At 36.5% G+C, this 13161-nt stretch overlaps 1 protein-coding gene across 6 annotated transcripts in view; it reads left to right on the top strand.

The window, feature by feature from the left end:
- SMYD3 (SET and MYND domain containing 3) overlaps window positions 1–13161 on the top strand; it is a 382460-nt gene that overhangs the window by 301289 nt on the left and 68010 nt on the right. For 4 of the 6 annotated variants that reach the window (XM_066178534.1, XM_066178539.1, XM_066178537.1 and 1 more), the window contains 4 exons: window positions 2844–2888; window positions 2975–3003; window positions 5340–5442; window positions 11905–12015. In XM_066178534.1, coding sequence (XP_066034631.1) covers window positions 2844–2888; window positions 2975–3003; window positions 5340–5442; window positions 11905–12015 — 288 coding nt within the window. Of the gene's footprint in view, window positions 1–2843; window positions 2912–2974; window positions 3004–5339; window positions 5443–11904; window positions 12016–13161 lie in introns of all 6 variants that reach the window. The other 2 variants (XM_066178533.1, XM_066178538.1) reach the window with 1 other exon arrangement.

The raw sequence follows: 13161 nt of genomic DNA, 5'->3' as shown, positions 1-13161 counted from the left end.
ATCTGTAAACAGTTGCCTCAGGAACAAGCAGCATAATCATGCTCTCCTGCAGAAATGTTGGATACTCCAAATTTGGCTGTTATTTGAGCTACATCTGTGAATTTTGGGAAGCTTGGAAAACTGATTTTTCTTTAGGTGTTCTCTAAAAAAAGACTGTCTTCATTTTGTTCCTTGAAAGTTGTGGTCTAAAACATTGACTTTTGTTTTGAAATCTCATAGCTCCCCTTGGCAGAACAGCTCTTTAATTCAGACTTAAAACATCTTAAAAGTTTATGCAAATAGAAATGTAGAGGTGGTCCGGTAGGTTTTTAGAAACTTTGTAACAAATCTAAAAGAGAACAAAAACCAACCGTATTGTGACAGACAATGAGTATTTCATATATCATTGTAGACTGCTAACTGTCTACGAAGGATTGTCATTACATCAGAATTTCTCACACTGTGAATGGTGAGATCTTCCTCCTCTCTCCACCCTAATCTCAGTTCCTCGCTCTCTCTACTTGCTGAACAGAGAAAGCAGCCATGGCTAAGGTTACTATCTGTGGTACACATTATATGTGTATCGCTGTTGGTTTTTTCCATTCCTGAGTTTAAAAGGGGGAAAAGATTGTCTTCTGAGGGGTTAGACAAACCTCAGAGCACCTGAAACTTCCTATGCCTCTGGCAGGAATGTGCACTGAACCATATAGCTCAGAATTCATGGGACCAGTTAGGCTTCTGCCTGTATTTGTGTATTAAATACATTTTTTGATTTGGTGCTGTATACTTTGGATTCCCGGTATTATATTTGAAACTGTAAATAATTAGAAACTAGATGGCATTTCACTACCTCACTGGATATTGAGATGGACATGTATACTGTGAAAATATCTAAGAGAGGTTAAAAAGTGCCTCACAGTGAACTATTATTAAAAATAGCTCTTCATGTCTGAATCTCAGCATATTCATTCATCTCAAATTTTTCTTTGCATGTATCCTGGTATCAAAAACTGATGCAAGTTTCAAAAAGGAAGAAGTAAAACTACTGTGACTTCTATGTGTAAAACTTTTCACATAATGTAATAAATAACTTTAATAGAAAATGATGAAACAGTCTCTATAGCTCTACAGTGATCAAAATTCAATATTGTTAGTATAAATATGTTATGGTAATAATAAGAGATTTGCAAGAGAGAGGAGTTCATTTGTTTCTGGGAGATGCTTGACCTTTGCTACTTCATGATCTGTTAGAGAGAGCTAAGGCTCACAAAAGCTGGCTTTCTTTCTATTTTACCTGGAAGGCATTATTTTTTCAATAAATACCAAAATCAAGTCAATATTTTTAGAACCAGGATAATTGCCACTTGAAATGGACTAATCTTTGCTCAGAAGTTGTCTGACACTTTATACCCAATGTCAGCAGGAAAGAACTAATTAAGATGTATGATTTTGGTAATTGATAGGGAACATTTGAATGGGTTACAAAAATAATAGACTGATCAAAGTATTGTTTAATGGTTTACAAAAACACATGCCCTACTGCATGTACATTTATTTAAATTAATGTTGCTGTCAGAATTTATGAGAAATTTTGAAAGAGGATTTCATTTTCACCTTATGGTTAATGCTCTCATAAATAATAATTTGTCAATTTATAGGATAAGTTATACCATTAATTTAAATTGTTCAGCATACCTCTTTAAAACATAGATGCGCATTTACTGTTCTGGACAATTACTCTGTGGACAAAACTGCAACTTTCAAATCTCATTTCCATGTCTGCCAAATCCTATTCTTAACTCATTTTCCGTTTTAATGAGAATTAATGATATTAATAATCCAATGCTATGCAGAATAGACCTGGTACTTTCCTTATATATGCAGTAGCCTGAAGTTTTTTTCTAAAGAAGATATGAATACCTCATTGATAACTGACCAACATATCTGAAAAATAAATGTAAAAAAAACCAAAACAAAACCAGCTCTTTCCCAAAAATAAAATACTTAAAAATTATATACACAATTGAGTTCTGTTTTTTTGTTTAAGCACATGAAAGTTGTACTTGTTAGTAATTCACTAAGTGTTCATGTATCTTGAACACCAAAAAAGCTCAGTCTGATAATTTGGGATGGGACTAATTCTTACTAGGAACCTTCCATTCCTCCCCATCCTTTTCTAAAACCACTTTAATTTTGTGTGATTGTGTGAAGGAAGAATACATTTACCATCTGAATATTTGAAATTAACAAAAAGATTGTATTTCTCTTGGATGGCGATTTAAACATGTTTTGTTGTCACATCTTCTACGTGCAAACCAAAATACCCATGATGTGAAAGATACATTATTGCCCAATCTTTGCATTTATTTGTGCCCACATCAGGTTGCCAGAACTGAGGCTGCTATTTACTTCAAAACAGTCCCATATACATTCTTTCTGTTCCACTGCTGCCCATCAAAAGATGCTGTGACAGCCTGGCATCAGCTGAGTCCCCACATGGAAACAGCCACTCTTTTCATCAGTAGTCACTGTCATCCGTTAGGTTGTTTCTGTGCTGAGCTTCTCAGGCTCTGTGTAGGGTGGCTTTTTTTTCTTTTCTGGACAGGAAAGTAGGGCCCCTGCATGTGTTTAACCCCACGTTTTTTCAGGATACTAATATTTCTGCTTTTAATTGACAGCAGTTTTACAGGAGAGTGTGTCCCAGATGTGATTGCTCTAAAATGAAAGAGCACCAGTGTTGGGCTTGAATGTTTCCCATCTAATTACCATTTGCCCCTTCATTTTATTTTGGAAGGTTTTTTTCACTTAAGTATGGGGTTTCCAAATGATTCTGGTAATCCTGGACTTTTCATTTGTTTTTACAGGTGACCTGTAACTGTTTCACCATCAGTAATGGAGAGATGCAGGATGTTGGTGTTGGCCTGTATCCCAGGTACTGTGGACACTGTTTCATTCACAGGCAAAATCCATGCAGTTTTTTTCTCCTTTTTTCCAGGGTAGCTGGAAGGCCCATCAAAGCAGCAGGTAACATGTCTAAATGAGAAACTGGGAAATGGAAATAAATTAAAGGAGGGGGGGGGAAAAAAGATCTAGTTGAAGACATTCTTAATAGTTCTGATTACAGCATTTAAAAAGTTTGAATAGTTTACATCTTTATATTTTATTTTTATGGAGGTGATAGTCTTTTCTTAGTGAGAATAAATGCTGATGTCAAGAATCTGCAGCTGGGACTATTTAAGGGAAACCTGTTCAGTGATGCTTTAGAATACAGATATTTTGCAGCTGAGAGTCTTCAGAATTAGTAACTGAAAGAAAAAGATTGATCTATTTATAAGTAAATTACCATAACAAAGAAACCACTAAGGTGAAAAGATAAGTCCCTTATGAGATAGATATTTATATTTGAATTTCTTATTATTGTTTCTTATTTGTATTAGGTAAGAAGTATGTCCCAATGAAGGTTTTATCTTCATAGAATTAATAAACTGTAATCATAAATATGGAAAATTCGTATGTAGTTTAAAAGTATGTTTTACCATCTAATTCTTTTGTTGATGCATGGTTGAATTATGTTTGTCAGTACCTCAGTGGGCATTTCACTGTTGTTTCTTATCATTCTAATGTCATATGTAAGATTTGACTAAGGAAACTTAATATCTTGAGGTCTGCCTTGCAGTAAAGATGAGGAAAAGGTGGTTAGGAGAACATGGGAGTTAGTGTCATGAAAAGTGCAAAACAGTAATTTGATTTCATAATGGAATTAAAATAATACTTGAGAAAAATAAAATATTTTTTGGAGCATTATTATTTGGGAAATGTTTGGCTTTGGTTGAAAAAAACCTCTCAACTGGGAAGAAAGTATTGGTCTATGTTCAATGATAATGCACTGCCAAGGGATGCAAGAGGCACTTTCCCAGGTCACTTCAGAGCAGTTTGAATTTTCTTATAGCAAAAAAGCTGAGAAAATTGAGAACTTAAAATCTGTGGTTTACAAGTCTTGGGCAAACGTCCTTCCAGATGAATTAATATGCTTCCAGAGGAAATTGTCATCAAACCTTCAAGTGTCTCCATGAGATGAAATTTATTCAAAAGTTCTTTATTAAGCCTTATTAAGAGGTTGTATGTTGTATGGCTTGATAACTTCAGCAACACAATATATTTTAAAATAAGTAAAATCCTATGGTCCTGCTGTGCATCACAACTTTGAGCGTGTGCCCAGTGATCTCACAATAAGTGTAATGGATACTTTCCCAGTGAGTTCTTGAGGAGATTAACCACAGATATTTTATTAGGCCAGAAGGGATACCAAAATAGTCAGGCCCCTGTTGATACCTCATTTAAGAGTCAAAAAACTAAATAAAATAGGTTTGGTGAAGGGCTCTGACCCTGGCAACACCTTCTATTTTACCAACAACAGTTGGGATTTTGAGTTGCTGAATCAGACAAGGACAGGGAGAAACAGCAATGCAGCTGGGAACTGGATAAGCCAAAAATTCTTCTTCCAGGCTGATAATGCCAGAATTATTCTTTCAGTGGGTCATTCCCATAGGGAAAGAACCATCAACCCCACTTCTGCTGCGGCAGAAATGTTTGCCTGGCAAAGTCAGTTGTTTTTCAGCTAAGGAAACTTGTGATTCAAAAGTACGTAGCAGATGTTATTAGCAGCCTCCTTCAGAGAGAGGGAAGGGTGTGTTTGTGTCTCTTGGGGGTGACAGAAGCTCCCTAATGAGCTGTGCTGCCCCAGCTGTCCCAAGCCACAAGAACAGAGGCTGGGCCAAAATATTCATAAAACAGAGGCAATGGCCATGTTTCTTCTTTCAACTCTATACACTGACTTCTTTGGCTTTGGGCCATAGTGTACTCCATTTTCTCCCGATATGAAATACAGGTTGATTGTTGGCCCCTTTGAGCTGTGCTTGGAATGACAATCAGGTAATCCATAAGGTTAGTGCCCTGAAACTGAGCCGAAGCAGCAGAAATATTACTCAGTCCCTCCTGCTCTGAACTGTCCAGGCTACCTTGTCCTCCACTTGCCCTGTCCCCTGAATCAGGGGTCTCGGGGAGGCACTGGGAGGCCATTGCCTTCCTCCTGCCCTGAATACACAAAAGCCAGAAACACACGAAGAGATCCCAGCATGGCTCCTATTACCAATGAATATAAATCTTCCAAGCGTTAATTTTCCTACCCTAACCAAGAGCAGCTGATTTAACAGGGAATTTATTTGTTTCGTGACTTAATTGCTTGGTACTTCAGATGTAATCACGTTAGCTACTTTCAAATGATTAAAGGGAAATGGCAGTGGAGACTCCTCTGTTAAGTTTTCTTTTTTCTTTTTTTCCTCCTCTGACACCCCTCACAGCATGTCTTTACTGAACCACAGCTGTGACCCAAACTGTGTGATCGTTTTTGAAGGATACCAGCTTTTACTTCACTCTGTCCGAGAGATCCAGACTGGTGAAGAGGTAATTAACTTGTCCTCCCTTCCATCACAGACACCTGCAACAATGACATTTCCCTAAATAAATTCCAGACTGCTGGGCCACCAGCTTAATATTTTGATGATATATTGGTGCCACTTTCTAGCACATAGCTATCAGGGGGAAAATGATAAATAGAATCATCTCTTCACACTGCCTGAGCCCCATAATCATTACTTCTCATAAATCACTAGCAGTCTTGATAAATTCCTGTTCCTCCTTTCCTCCTCTAGGCACTTCATTTTGTTTGTATTTGAGTGTCTTTGCCTTGATGGGAACACTTACAATATTTCTGAGTGGAATGCAGTGTTCCCTAAGTCATTGCAACAATAACATTTGTCAGGAGGCAACCATGCAGTTGTAGTAAACCTCTCATTGACAGTGAAAGCAGCAAAACCAGGTTTGTTCTCTTGTCCCTTTCACTAGGAAAGATTTCAAAATACCCCTTTCAAGAGATTTCTAATTTGATCTAAGGTATTCTCTACTTTATTTTTACAACAGCACTTGTATTAATTGGAAAATAAGCATTTGTGGCTAGAAATGAAAATAAATGTGTTTTGCAGCAATGCAGTACTGAATTTGCTTAATAAGACCTGAAAAGAAATGTGCACATATATGTAACTTCAGATGCACAAATGACCTACAGAGTCCTAGCTGTTGGTCATTTCAAAATCATAACCTAATGTAAATATGGTTCACACTTGTTCTTAAAACTCTGGGAATATGAAGACCATACATATTTTGATTTAGACATAGTATTTATTTACCTCCCTATGATGTTTCTTATTTTTTAATGTATTCTTCCTCCAAGATAGTAGGGCATCAAAGTAAGTAAATGATAGAATATTTTTTTCAGCAAAACATTGTTAAGAACCAACAGAAATGGTTTTACGTATTTACCTTTTTGCCAAGAGAAATCTTTCAGGATGCAATATATGTTTGTGGAGCTGTTAACTGTAGACATCTTTCAGTCCAGCATTCTTGTTTAAGTGTTATTATAGACACCTTCCTTCTATTTTATCCATAACCCATAACTTTCATCTTGGCTTCCCAGTTCACTAAGATGGGTTGCTATTTAAAAATACAGTAGATTTTGATGCCTTACCAGGAAGAAAATGGGCTTTAGAGACAAACTAAAGCTACAAAGTCAGTACTGTTAGATCTGTTATAGGAAGAAGGAAAATAAAAATTTTGGGGGGTATGTACAAGTCAGGAGATCAATATTATTGTCAGTACCTATTTACTTTTCCTTATAAGCAACTTCTACACTTTTAATTTTGTGTTCTGCATGATGACTTTGGTGCAGCTTTCCACACTACCTTACTGCTTGCCTGCAACAGGGTGAGCTCAGTTTTGGTAATAGCCAGGTATTGAATTTACAGACATGTGTACGTGAAACTGTATCATCTGTCGTGAGCTGAGTTTTAACTTGTATTACTGATGTCATGATCTGAGCTAATGGGAGAGAAGATACGTGTTAAGGAGGAAACTGATTGGGTTTTCTGAATGAATTGGGTTCTCTGAGGTGGTAAGATGAACATTAATTCAAGTCACGAGGCAACAAGAAAACTATAATCACTAGAAATTTTGTCTTATCCTGTTCAAATTTACACTAGATGCAGACAGAATGAGATCCTCTATAAAATAAATAGTAGAAAATAAGCACTAAGATTTATCAGAAATAAGAAGGTAAGTAGCAAGTAAGCTCAGATTGGAAGAAGAGGACTATGGCTTTTCCATCCATACAGGAACATATTTTTGCACATTTGTAGTGCTTTCTGTCAGAGCACACTTCATGAGCACTTTACTCATATCAAGGAGTTGTTGACAACCTATAATTTCAGGGAAAACAGACACATGGGAAGCTGAGATGACTGGCTGTTGTGGTCATCTCAGCATTCTGAACTTTGCTTCCAGCATCTCTGAACTAATTATAACAACTTCTTGCTCTTTAAGAGAATTACAGAACTGCAGAATGTTTCGAGTTGGAAGGGCCCTCAGAGATCATCTTGTCCCCTGGTGTGGGCAGAGACACCTTTCACTAGACCAGGTTGCTCAGAGCTCCATCCAACCCAGCCTTGAATTCTACTAGGGATGGAGCTTCCACAACTCCTCTGTAATGCTGACTATTACAGGTTTTGTGACTTCAGGTGACATTAATTTTTCAGTATACAAAGATTTCCTTTACTTGTGGGTCTTTGCAAAAATGAAATTTTAGTGTTGCAAAGAAAGGTGAGATATAGAAAAGGATTATAAAAAAAGCAAAAATTATTCATCTAGAGATCACAAGGGCTCCTTTACTGATAAGGCAGCCTATCAGCTAGTTTTGTCAGAAAGACAAGCAGCTTACTCTGAAGAGGTCTTCATCATTTCCCTACCCTTAAGTAACCACTTCAAACAGCATCAAGATGTGTGTTATAACTTCAAATGACTTTTTGTTGGTTGCTGAGTCTACCTAGTGTTTTGCAGGCAGACATGAGATGATTTTGCCTCGTCTCCAATCAGAAATTTTATGGCTCCAAATTAATTAGTCTTGCTGGGAGACAGAATGGATTAGGTGAGGTGCAGTTCAGCTCCAAAATGGGTGCTTTGATTCTCACCACCTTCAGAGTTCAGTTAGAGCAAATTTATATCTTTCTTCAGAATATCACATAACTGACTGTACCTTACAAAGGAACAGTTTTTAAAAATTAATACTGAAAACAAATAACAATTTCAAATGATGAGAAAATAAATCTATTTTGATTATAGATTTCAACCAAGTTATATAATGTTTCTGTTACTGTAATTCTGTGAGAAGTTTTGTATCTTTACATTTTGTCCCATGGAAGTTTTTGGAAACAAATTTTACCTTGAATTAGAAGGCATTTTGATCTTATATGCCCAAACAGAAAGCATGAAGACTTTTAAACACTTCTATAACTCTGTCTCAGGAACAGATTTCTGTGCACAACCCTCCCTAAGATTCTGAGACCCATGATTGCAAAACCAAGAAGATTCCCTTTTGTTCTCCCTGCTGTTTGCATCGAAATACTTAATTTTAAATTTTTACAGAATTTCTGTCTAGAAATTTTGTGGCTTTTATTCTGTTACAAAAAAAAAATCCCCAAAACAACAACAAAACCCCACATAAATTTAAGTATTTAAGTCCACTGTGTCATGGCAGTACTGGAAAGTCGTGTTGACCTCAGTTGGCAGACAAAGAACATGGGAAACTAACCACCATATCCATGTTTTAAGAATTTCTATGTCAGAGCAAGTAGCAGGGCTCAGACAGTGATGTATTTCTAAGGGGAAAGTCTTAAGAGTCAATAAGTCTCATGGCTGTTAAATAACTCCTTGCCTTCATAAATGTTTTTTTAATATATATTCTCCAGTTCAGGGGGGAAAAGATTTACTGCATTCTTTATAAACGATGCAATAAAGAGGCAAGCTCTGGTCAGTTGAAGTAATGTTTTAATTAGTAGCATACATCCCACATGCAAATACCACTAAGACAACCTTTGATAAATGGGCATATTTTCTAAGTATGTACAAGTTAAATGAGCTTTGCATCTAATGAAGTGATCCAAAATTAAAGCAGAGGTAGGAGAGAGACTTGAATACAGAAATCTTGTGTTTAAACAATTAAGTGATTAGTATAGGCTTAGTCACTGTTAGGTTGATCATGTTTCTAAATATTCTAATTTTATTTTGCCACTCAGTCTTCCAGCTACAAACATTTTTTCAGTTATGGATTTCTGCTGGCAGGGCTGGGAATTTGAACATGATCAAGAGAGACCCCAGGTTGTTAAAATGTTAAAAGGAGAGATAGATGTGATGAAACCTCTTTTCTTCTTTCTGTCCAGTCACATGTTTTAAGCCAGAGCATGTTGTTATGTGGCTGTTCATATCCAAAACTGTTTGATAACCTCTTTAATTTCAAAAAAGAAATGTCTTTTTTGAAACTTCTTCCTACCCCCAAGGTTTCTGCAACATATATGAGAAAAGTGGGGGGGGGGAAGGGGGCAGGAAGCCAAAAAATATAAAGAGAGAAAGGTATAAAGCCTGTAGGCTGGATAGGTAAGGTATATTTGATGTTGGCTCTGTGTTTGTTTTGTAGTATTATAACTGAACTCTGCCTGATGATGGTTTCAGTAGTAATGACAGGGTTTAAACCATTGTCTTAAATATTTTGGCAAAGAATAGACTAATCTCACAAGGATTGTTTTTCCCAGAAGAGTCCTACTGTCTTGCACTGTGTCTGAACTTGTTTAACTCTTTTTACTGCTGGATGCCACCTGGAACTAAAGCCCAGACATGAGTCAAAACCAGAGATGTTTATGCAGAGGACAAGAGACCGGGAACAACCAGTGTGTGGAACCATTTTGACAGAAAACACTTGTGAGTTGCAAGGAAACATAAAGATCAGGAGGCTTTTGATGGGAGAGGGAAATTTGGTTTGGAATGTCTGAAGGATGAGGTTAGGACTGCAGTTTGGAAAGAAAATGCTTTGTGGGAAGGAAGGGAGACAGATTTCTCTTACCACACCAAGGAGGATGCAAATTAGGACCGGCTGGGGAAAGAAGTGAGGACAAAGTTGTTGGGGTCACTGAAGATGTTTGAAAAATCAGAGTAGGGCAACAAAGACTGTAAACTTGGGAAAGCAAGTGAACACAGTGGGGAAAGGTGTGAGATAAGGCTGAAGGACTGATCTGTGGCTGGCACAAGGATGAAATTGTCCCATTGTACCAAGCGTGGCTATATGAGGAGCTAGAATTTATGAAAAAAAGGTTTAAACAAGCAGGTATTGAGAATAAGACAGGAAAATGATATTCATGTTGAGGGGTAGAGAACAGTAAGAATAAGAGGTGCATCTGAGATAATGGAGCAGAAGAGACAAAGCATGGAAGAAAAGGATGGAAAATAATTAAGCAGCACAATTTCCATCTATTCACTGCAGAAAGATCAGAGGGAAGCCTATGGCTCCCATGTAAAATGTTAGTACAGACTGTTCTGCTGTAAGCCAGTAGTGGTGAAACTGGCTCAGACATGCACAAACTGGGACAGAACAACATTATATAGAATTTTAAACCTAACAAAGTTCTCACACTTTCTAACTTTTGATTAATTGTGGAATTTTAATTTGTCTTTGATTAATTATACAATTAATCTTCAATTATGAGGCCATATTTATTTTGAATACTTGACTTTGCCATCTCACTAGACTTCTTTTAAAACAGTCCTCCTTCAATATGTAATCAAATTACACTGTAATAATAAATTTAAAAAATGCAGGCATTGTTTTAGTTGCTTGCTAATTGCTCATTCAATTAGAATGCTCACTAATTTGCAAAATGCAGGTTCTGACAATGGATTTTATGGTCATTACTAAAATTGCTCAGGTTTTCCTGTAATTTCTTTGGATGGACTCTCATGATTTAACTGAAAACCATGTGAAAATTCTCCCAATTAGTTGAAGTGTCTAGGCTCAGGATGAAATAATGTGACCTGATTTTTTCAGCTCTGACCTCTCTGGAGTGTTTCAAAGTGTGTTGGGTATATAGTGTAATCACTCAATAGCATGTGTGACTGTATGCTGGTCTGAACTGAGCTGAGTTTTTTGTTTTATTCTTTTCCTTATCATTAGTTTGTGCCTGTGCAACACTTTAAACATTTCAAGAACTCTACAAATGGTTAGTCCTGTAAAATTCTTTCTGGCAGGCGTCAAAGTGAACAAACTACAGACTTCTCTGTGGTTCATTGGAATTCACTCTGTACAGTGTAAGAAGTTGAAAATGGCACAAGTGTAGGCACAAATTTTCTTTCATCATCTTAATAAATCTTCTTCTCAATAGTTTCAATAACTTAAAACTGCAATGCTTTTTTGCTTCTTTGGTCACAAGGGGAACATCACAGACATATTGAAAATGGGTATGGCATAAGAGGAATCGTCCTCAGGCTCAAACATATATTTGCAAGAAAGTAGGAACTTCCCTGAGAAAAAAATTTTGGAGATCATTGGATATTGTATAACAGTAGTGGTAAATACACACTTAAGCTCTGGAGCTAGGCAGAAAATGAAATTTCATACACAAGGAATTCAGATATTTTATGCAGAGTTTCTTTGCTATATTTTCTTACTCTCCTTTCTTCTTTTATTTTTCTTCCAAATTAGGATTAAAAGTTGAAATAGTAATAATTTTGGGTGGAAATCATAATTTCAAACTATATTAATCTTGAAATGTGAAAAAGTGTTTTTCCATGGAATTTTTTTTTTCTCTTTTTTTCACCATCTGTTAAAGTAGTCAATTTCTTCTAGAAAATAATCTGTTAGCATTTTTTTTTTTTTTTTGTGCTGGGAAAAATGCTGTATCCAAAAAATGTTGCCTTTGCTAATACATACACAGAATATGGATTTCTCTGTAAAATATACCAACTCTTTTTTCTTTAATGTACTGCATACAGCTCACCATCAGCTACGTTGAATCACTGGTGCCCACCAGGGAACGCCAAAAGCAGCTGTTGCGCCAGTATTGCTTTGAATGTGATTGTCTTCTCTGCCAGAATCAAGAGAAGGTAGGTTGAGAGAAGAAATTTCTTGGCAGTGAAACAGAATTTTCCAAGGCCCATCAGCATCTTTCCTTCCTTTTTGCAATTCTTATCTTTTGCTACTAATTGAATGGCCAGAATAGGGGAGAAAATTGCCTCTGCCCTCATTGTGGTTTTTTGTTGCTATGAAAGACAGCTCTGAACGAAAGAAAAGCAGAAAATGTTACATTTTTTGATTCAAAAGAATAATCTTGGATCTTCAACTGAAGCCAGTTGTCTGATACTACAGGAAGGTTGTGCTTATCCTCAAAATAATGTTGAATTCATTTTGCCAAATACCTTCATCAGTAATTTTCAAGAACTACCAAGCTTGTTCAGCAGCTGTTGGAGAGAATGGTGAATATCCTTGGATGACTTTAGTTTTTATGCTCACTTACATCACAAATTCTTGGAGTAGCAGGTCAGTGGTTGTAGTAGATAAACTTTTGTTCAGTATGATCTCTTACTAGGGTTCAGCCTAGCCTGATTTGATTATATTCTGGTTTGCTTCATATTTGTACAACCTTGGCACAATATATTTGTCTCAGAGCCTGATGAGAGATTAAATAGAATAGACAAAATGAGACTGGTCCATAGCAGTTTATGCACTTAGTCTCTTTTGTTACACGTACAGTTGTTCTTATTTTCACAAATGCCTTTTTGGAGTGAGTCACCTGCCATAGCTAAATGTGTTCCTGCAAGATTAGAAATAGTAAGAAAGGTGTTGATGCAAATGTAATTCCAAGAAGTGTAATATGATTCATGAAATAATTGGTATGCAGAAAAAAGAAAAAAGAAACAAACAAACAAACAAAAAACCACACAAAAAACCCAAAACAAAACAAAAAAACCCAGAAAAAGAAACCCCCAAAGTTTAAACTGTAGCATATGCTTTGGTTCATCAGTAGGCAGTTCAAAAAAGAGAAGACAGAAAATTTGAGGCTTATGACATAATGCTAAATTACTTCCTGTCTGTGTTGGCATCCTGTGCGTGATAAAAGCTGCTGTAATTCTACTCAGAGGCAGTGAAGTGAAGACTCTTTTTGTCTTTCTTTTAAAGATGGTCACTCAAGTGCCGTGAAATCTTGGATTAATTTTGGGTTAATGGCATCCTCACAGATGCAGTGATGATTA

The sequence above is a fragment of the Chamaea fasciata genome, unplaced genomic scaffold (assembly GCF_029207755.1).
Source record: "Chamaea fasciata isolate MVZ Bird 193981 ecotype frontalis unplaced genomic scaffold, bChaFas1.0.hap1 SCAF_3, whole genome shotgun sequence".
Taxonomy (NCBI): domain Eukaryota; kingdom Metazoa; phylum Chordata; class Aves; order Passeriformes; family Sylviidae; genus Chamaea; species Chamaea fasciata.
Note: the sequence above shows the minus strand (reverse complement) of the source record. Positions and strands in the feature narration are given on the sequence as shown.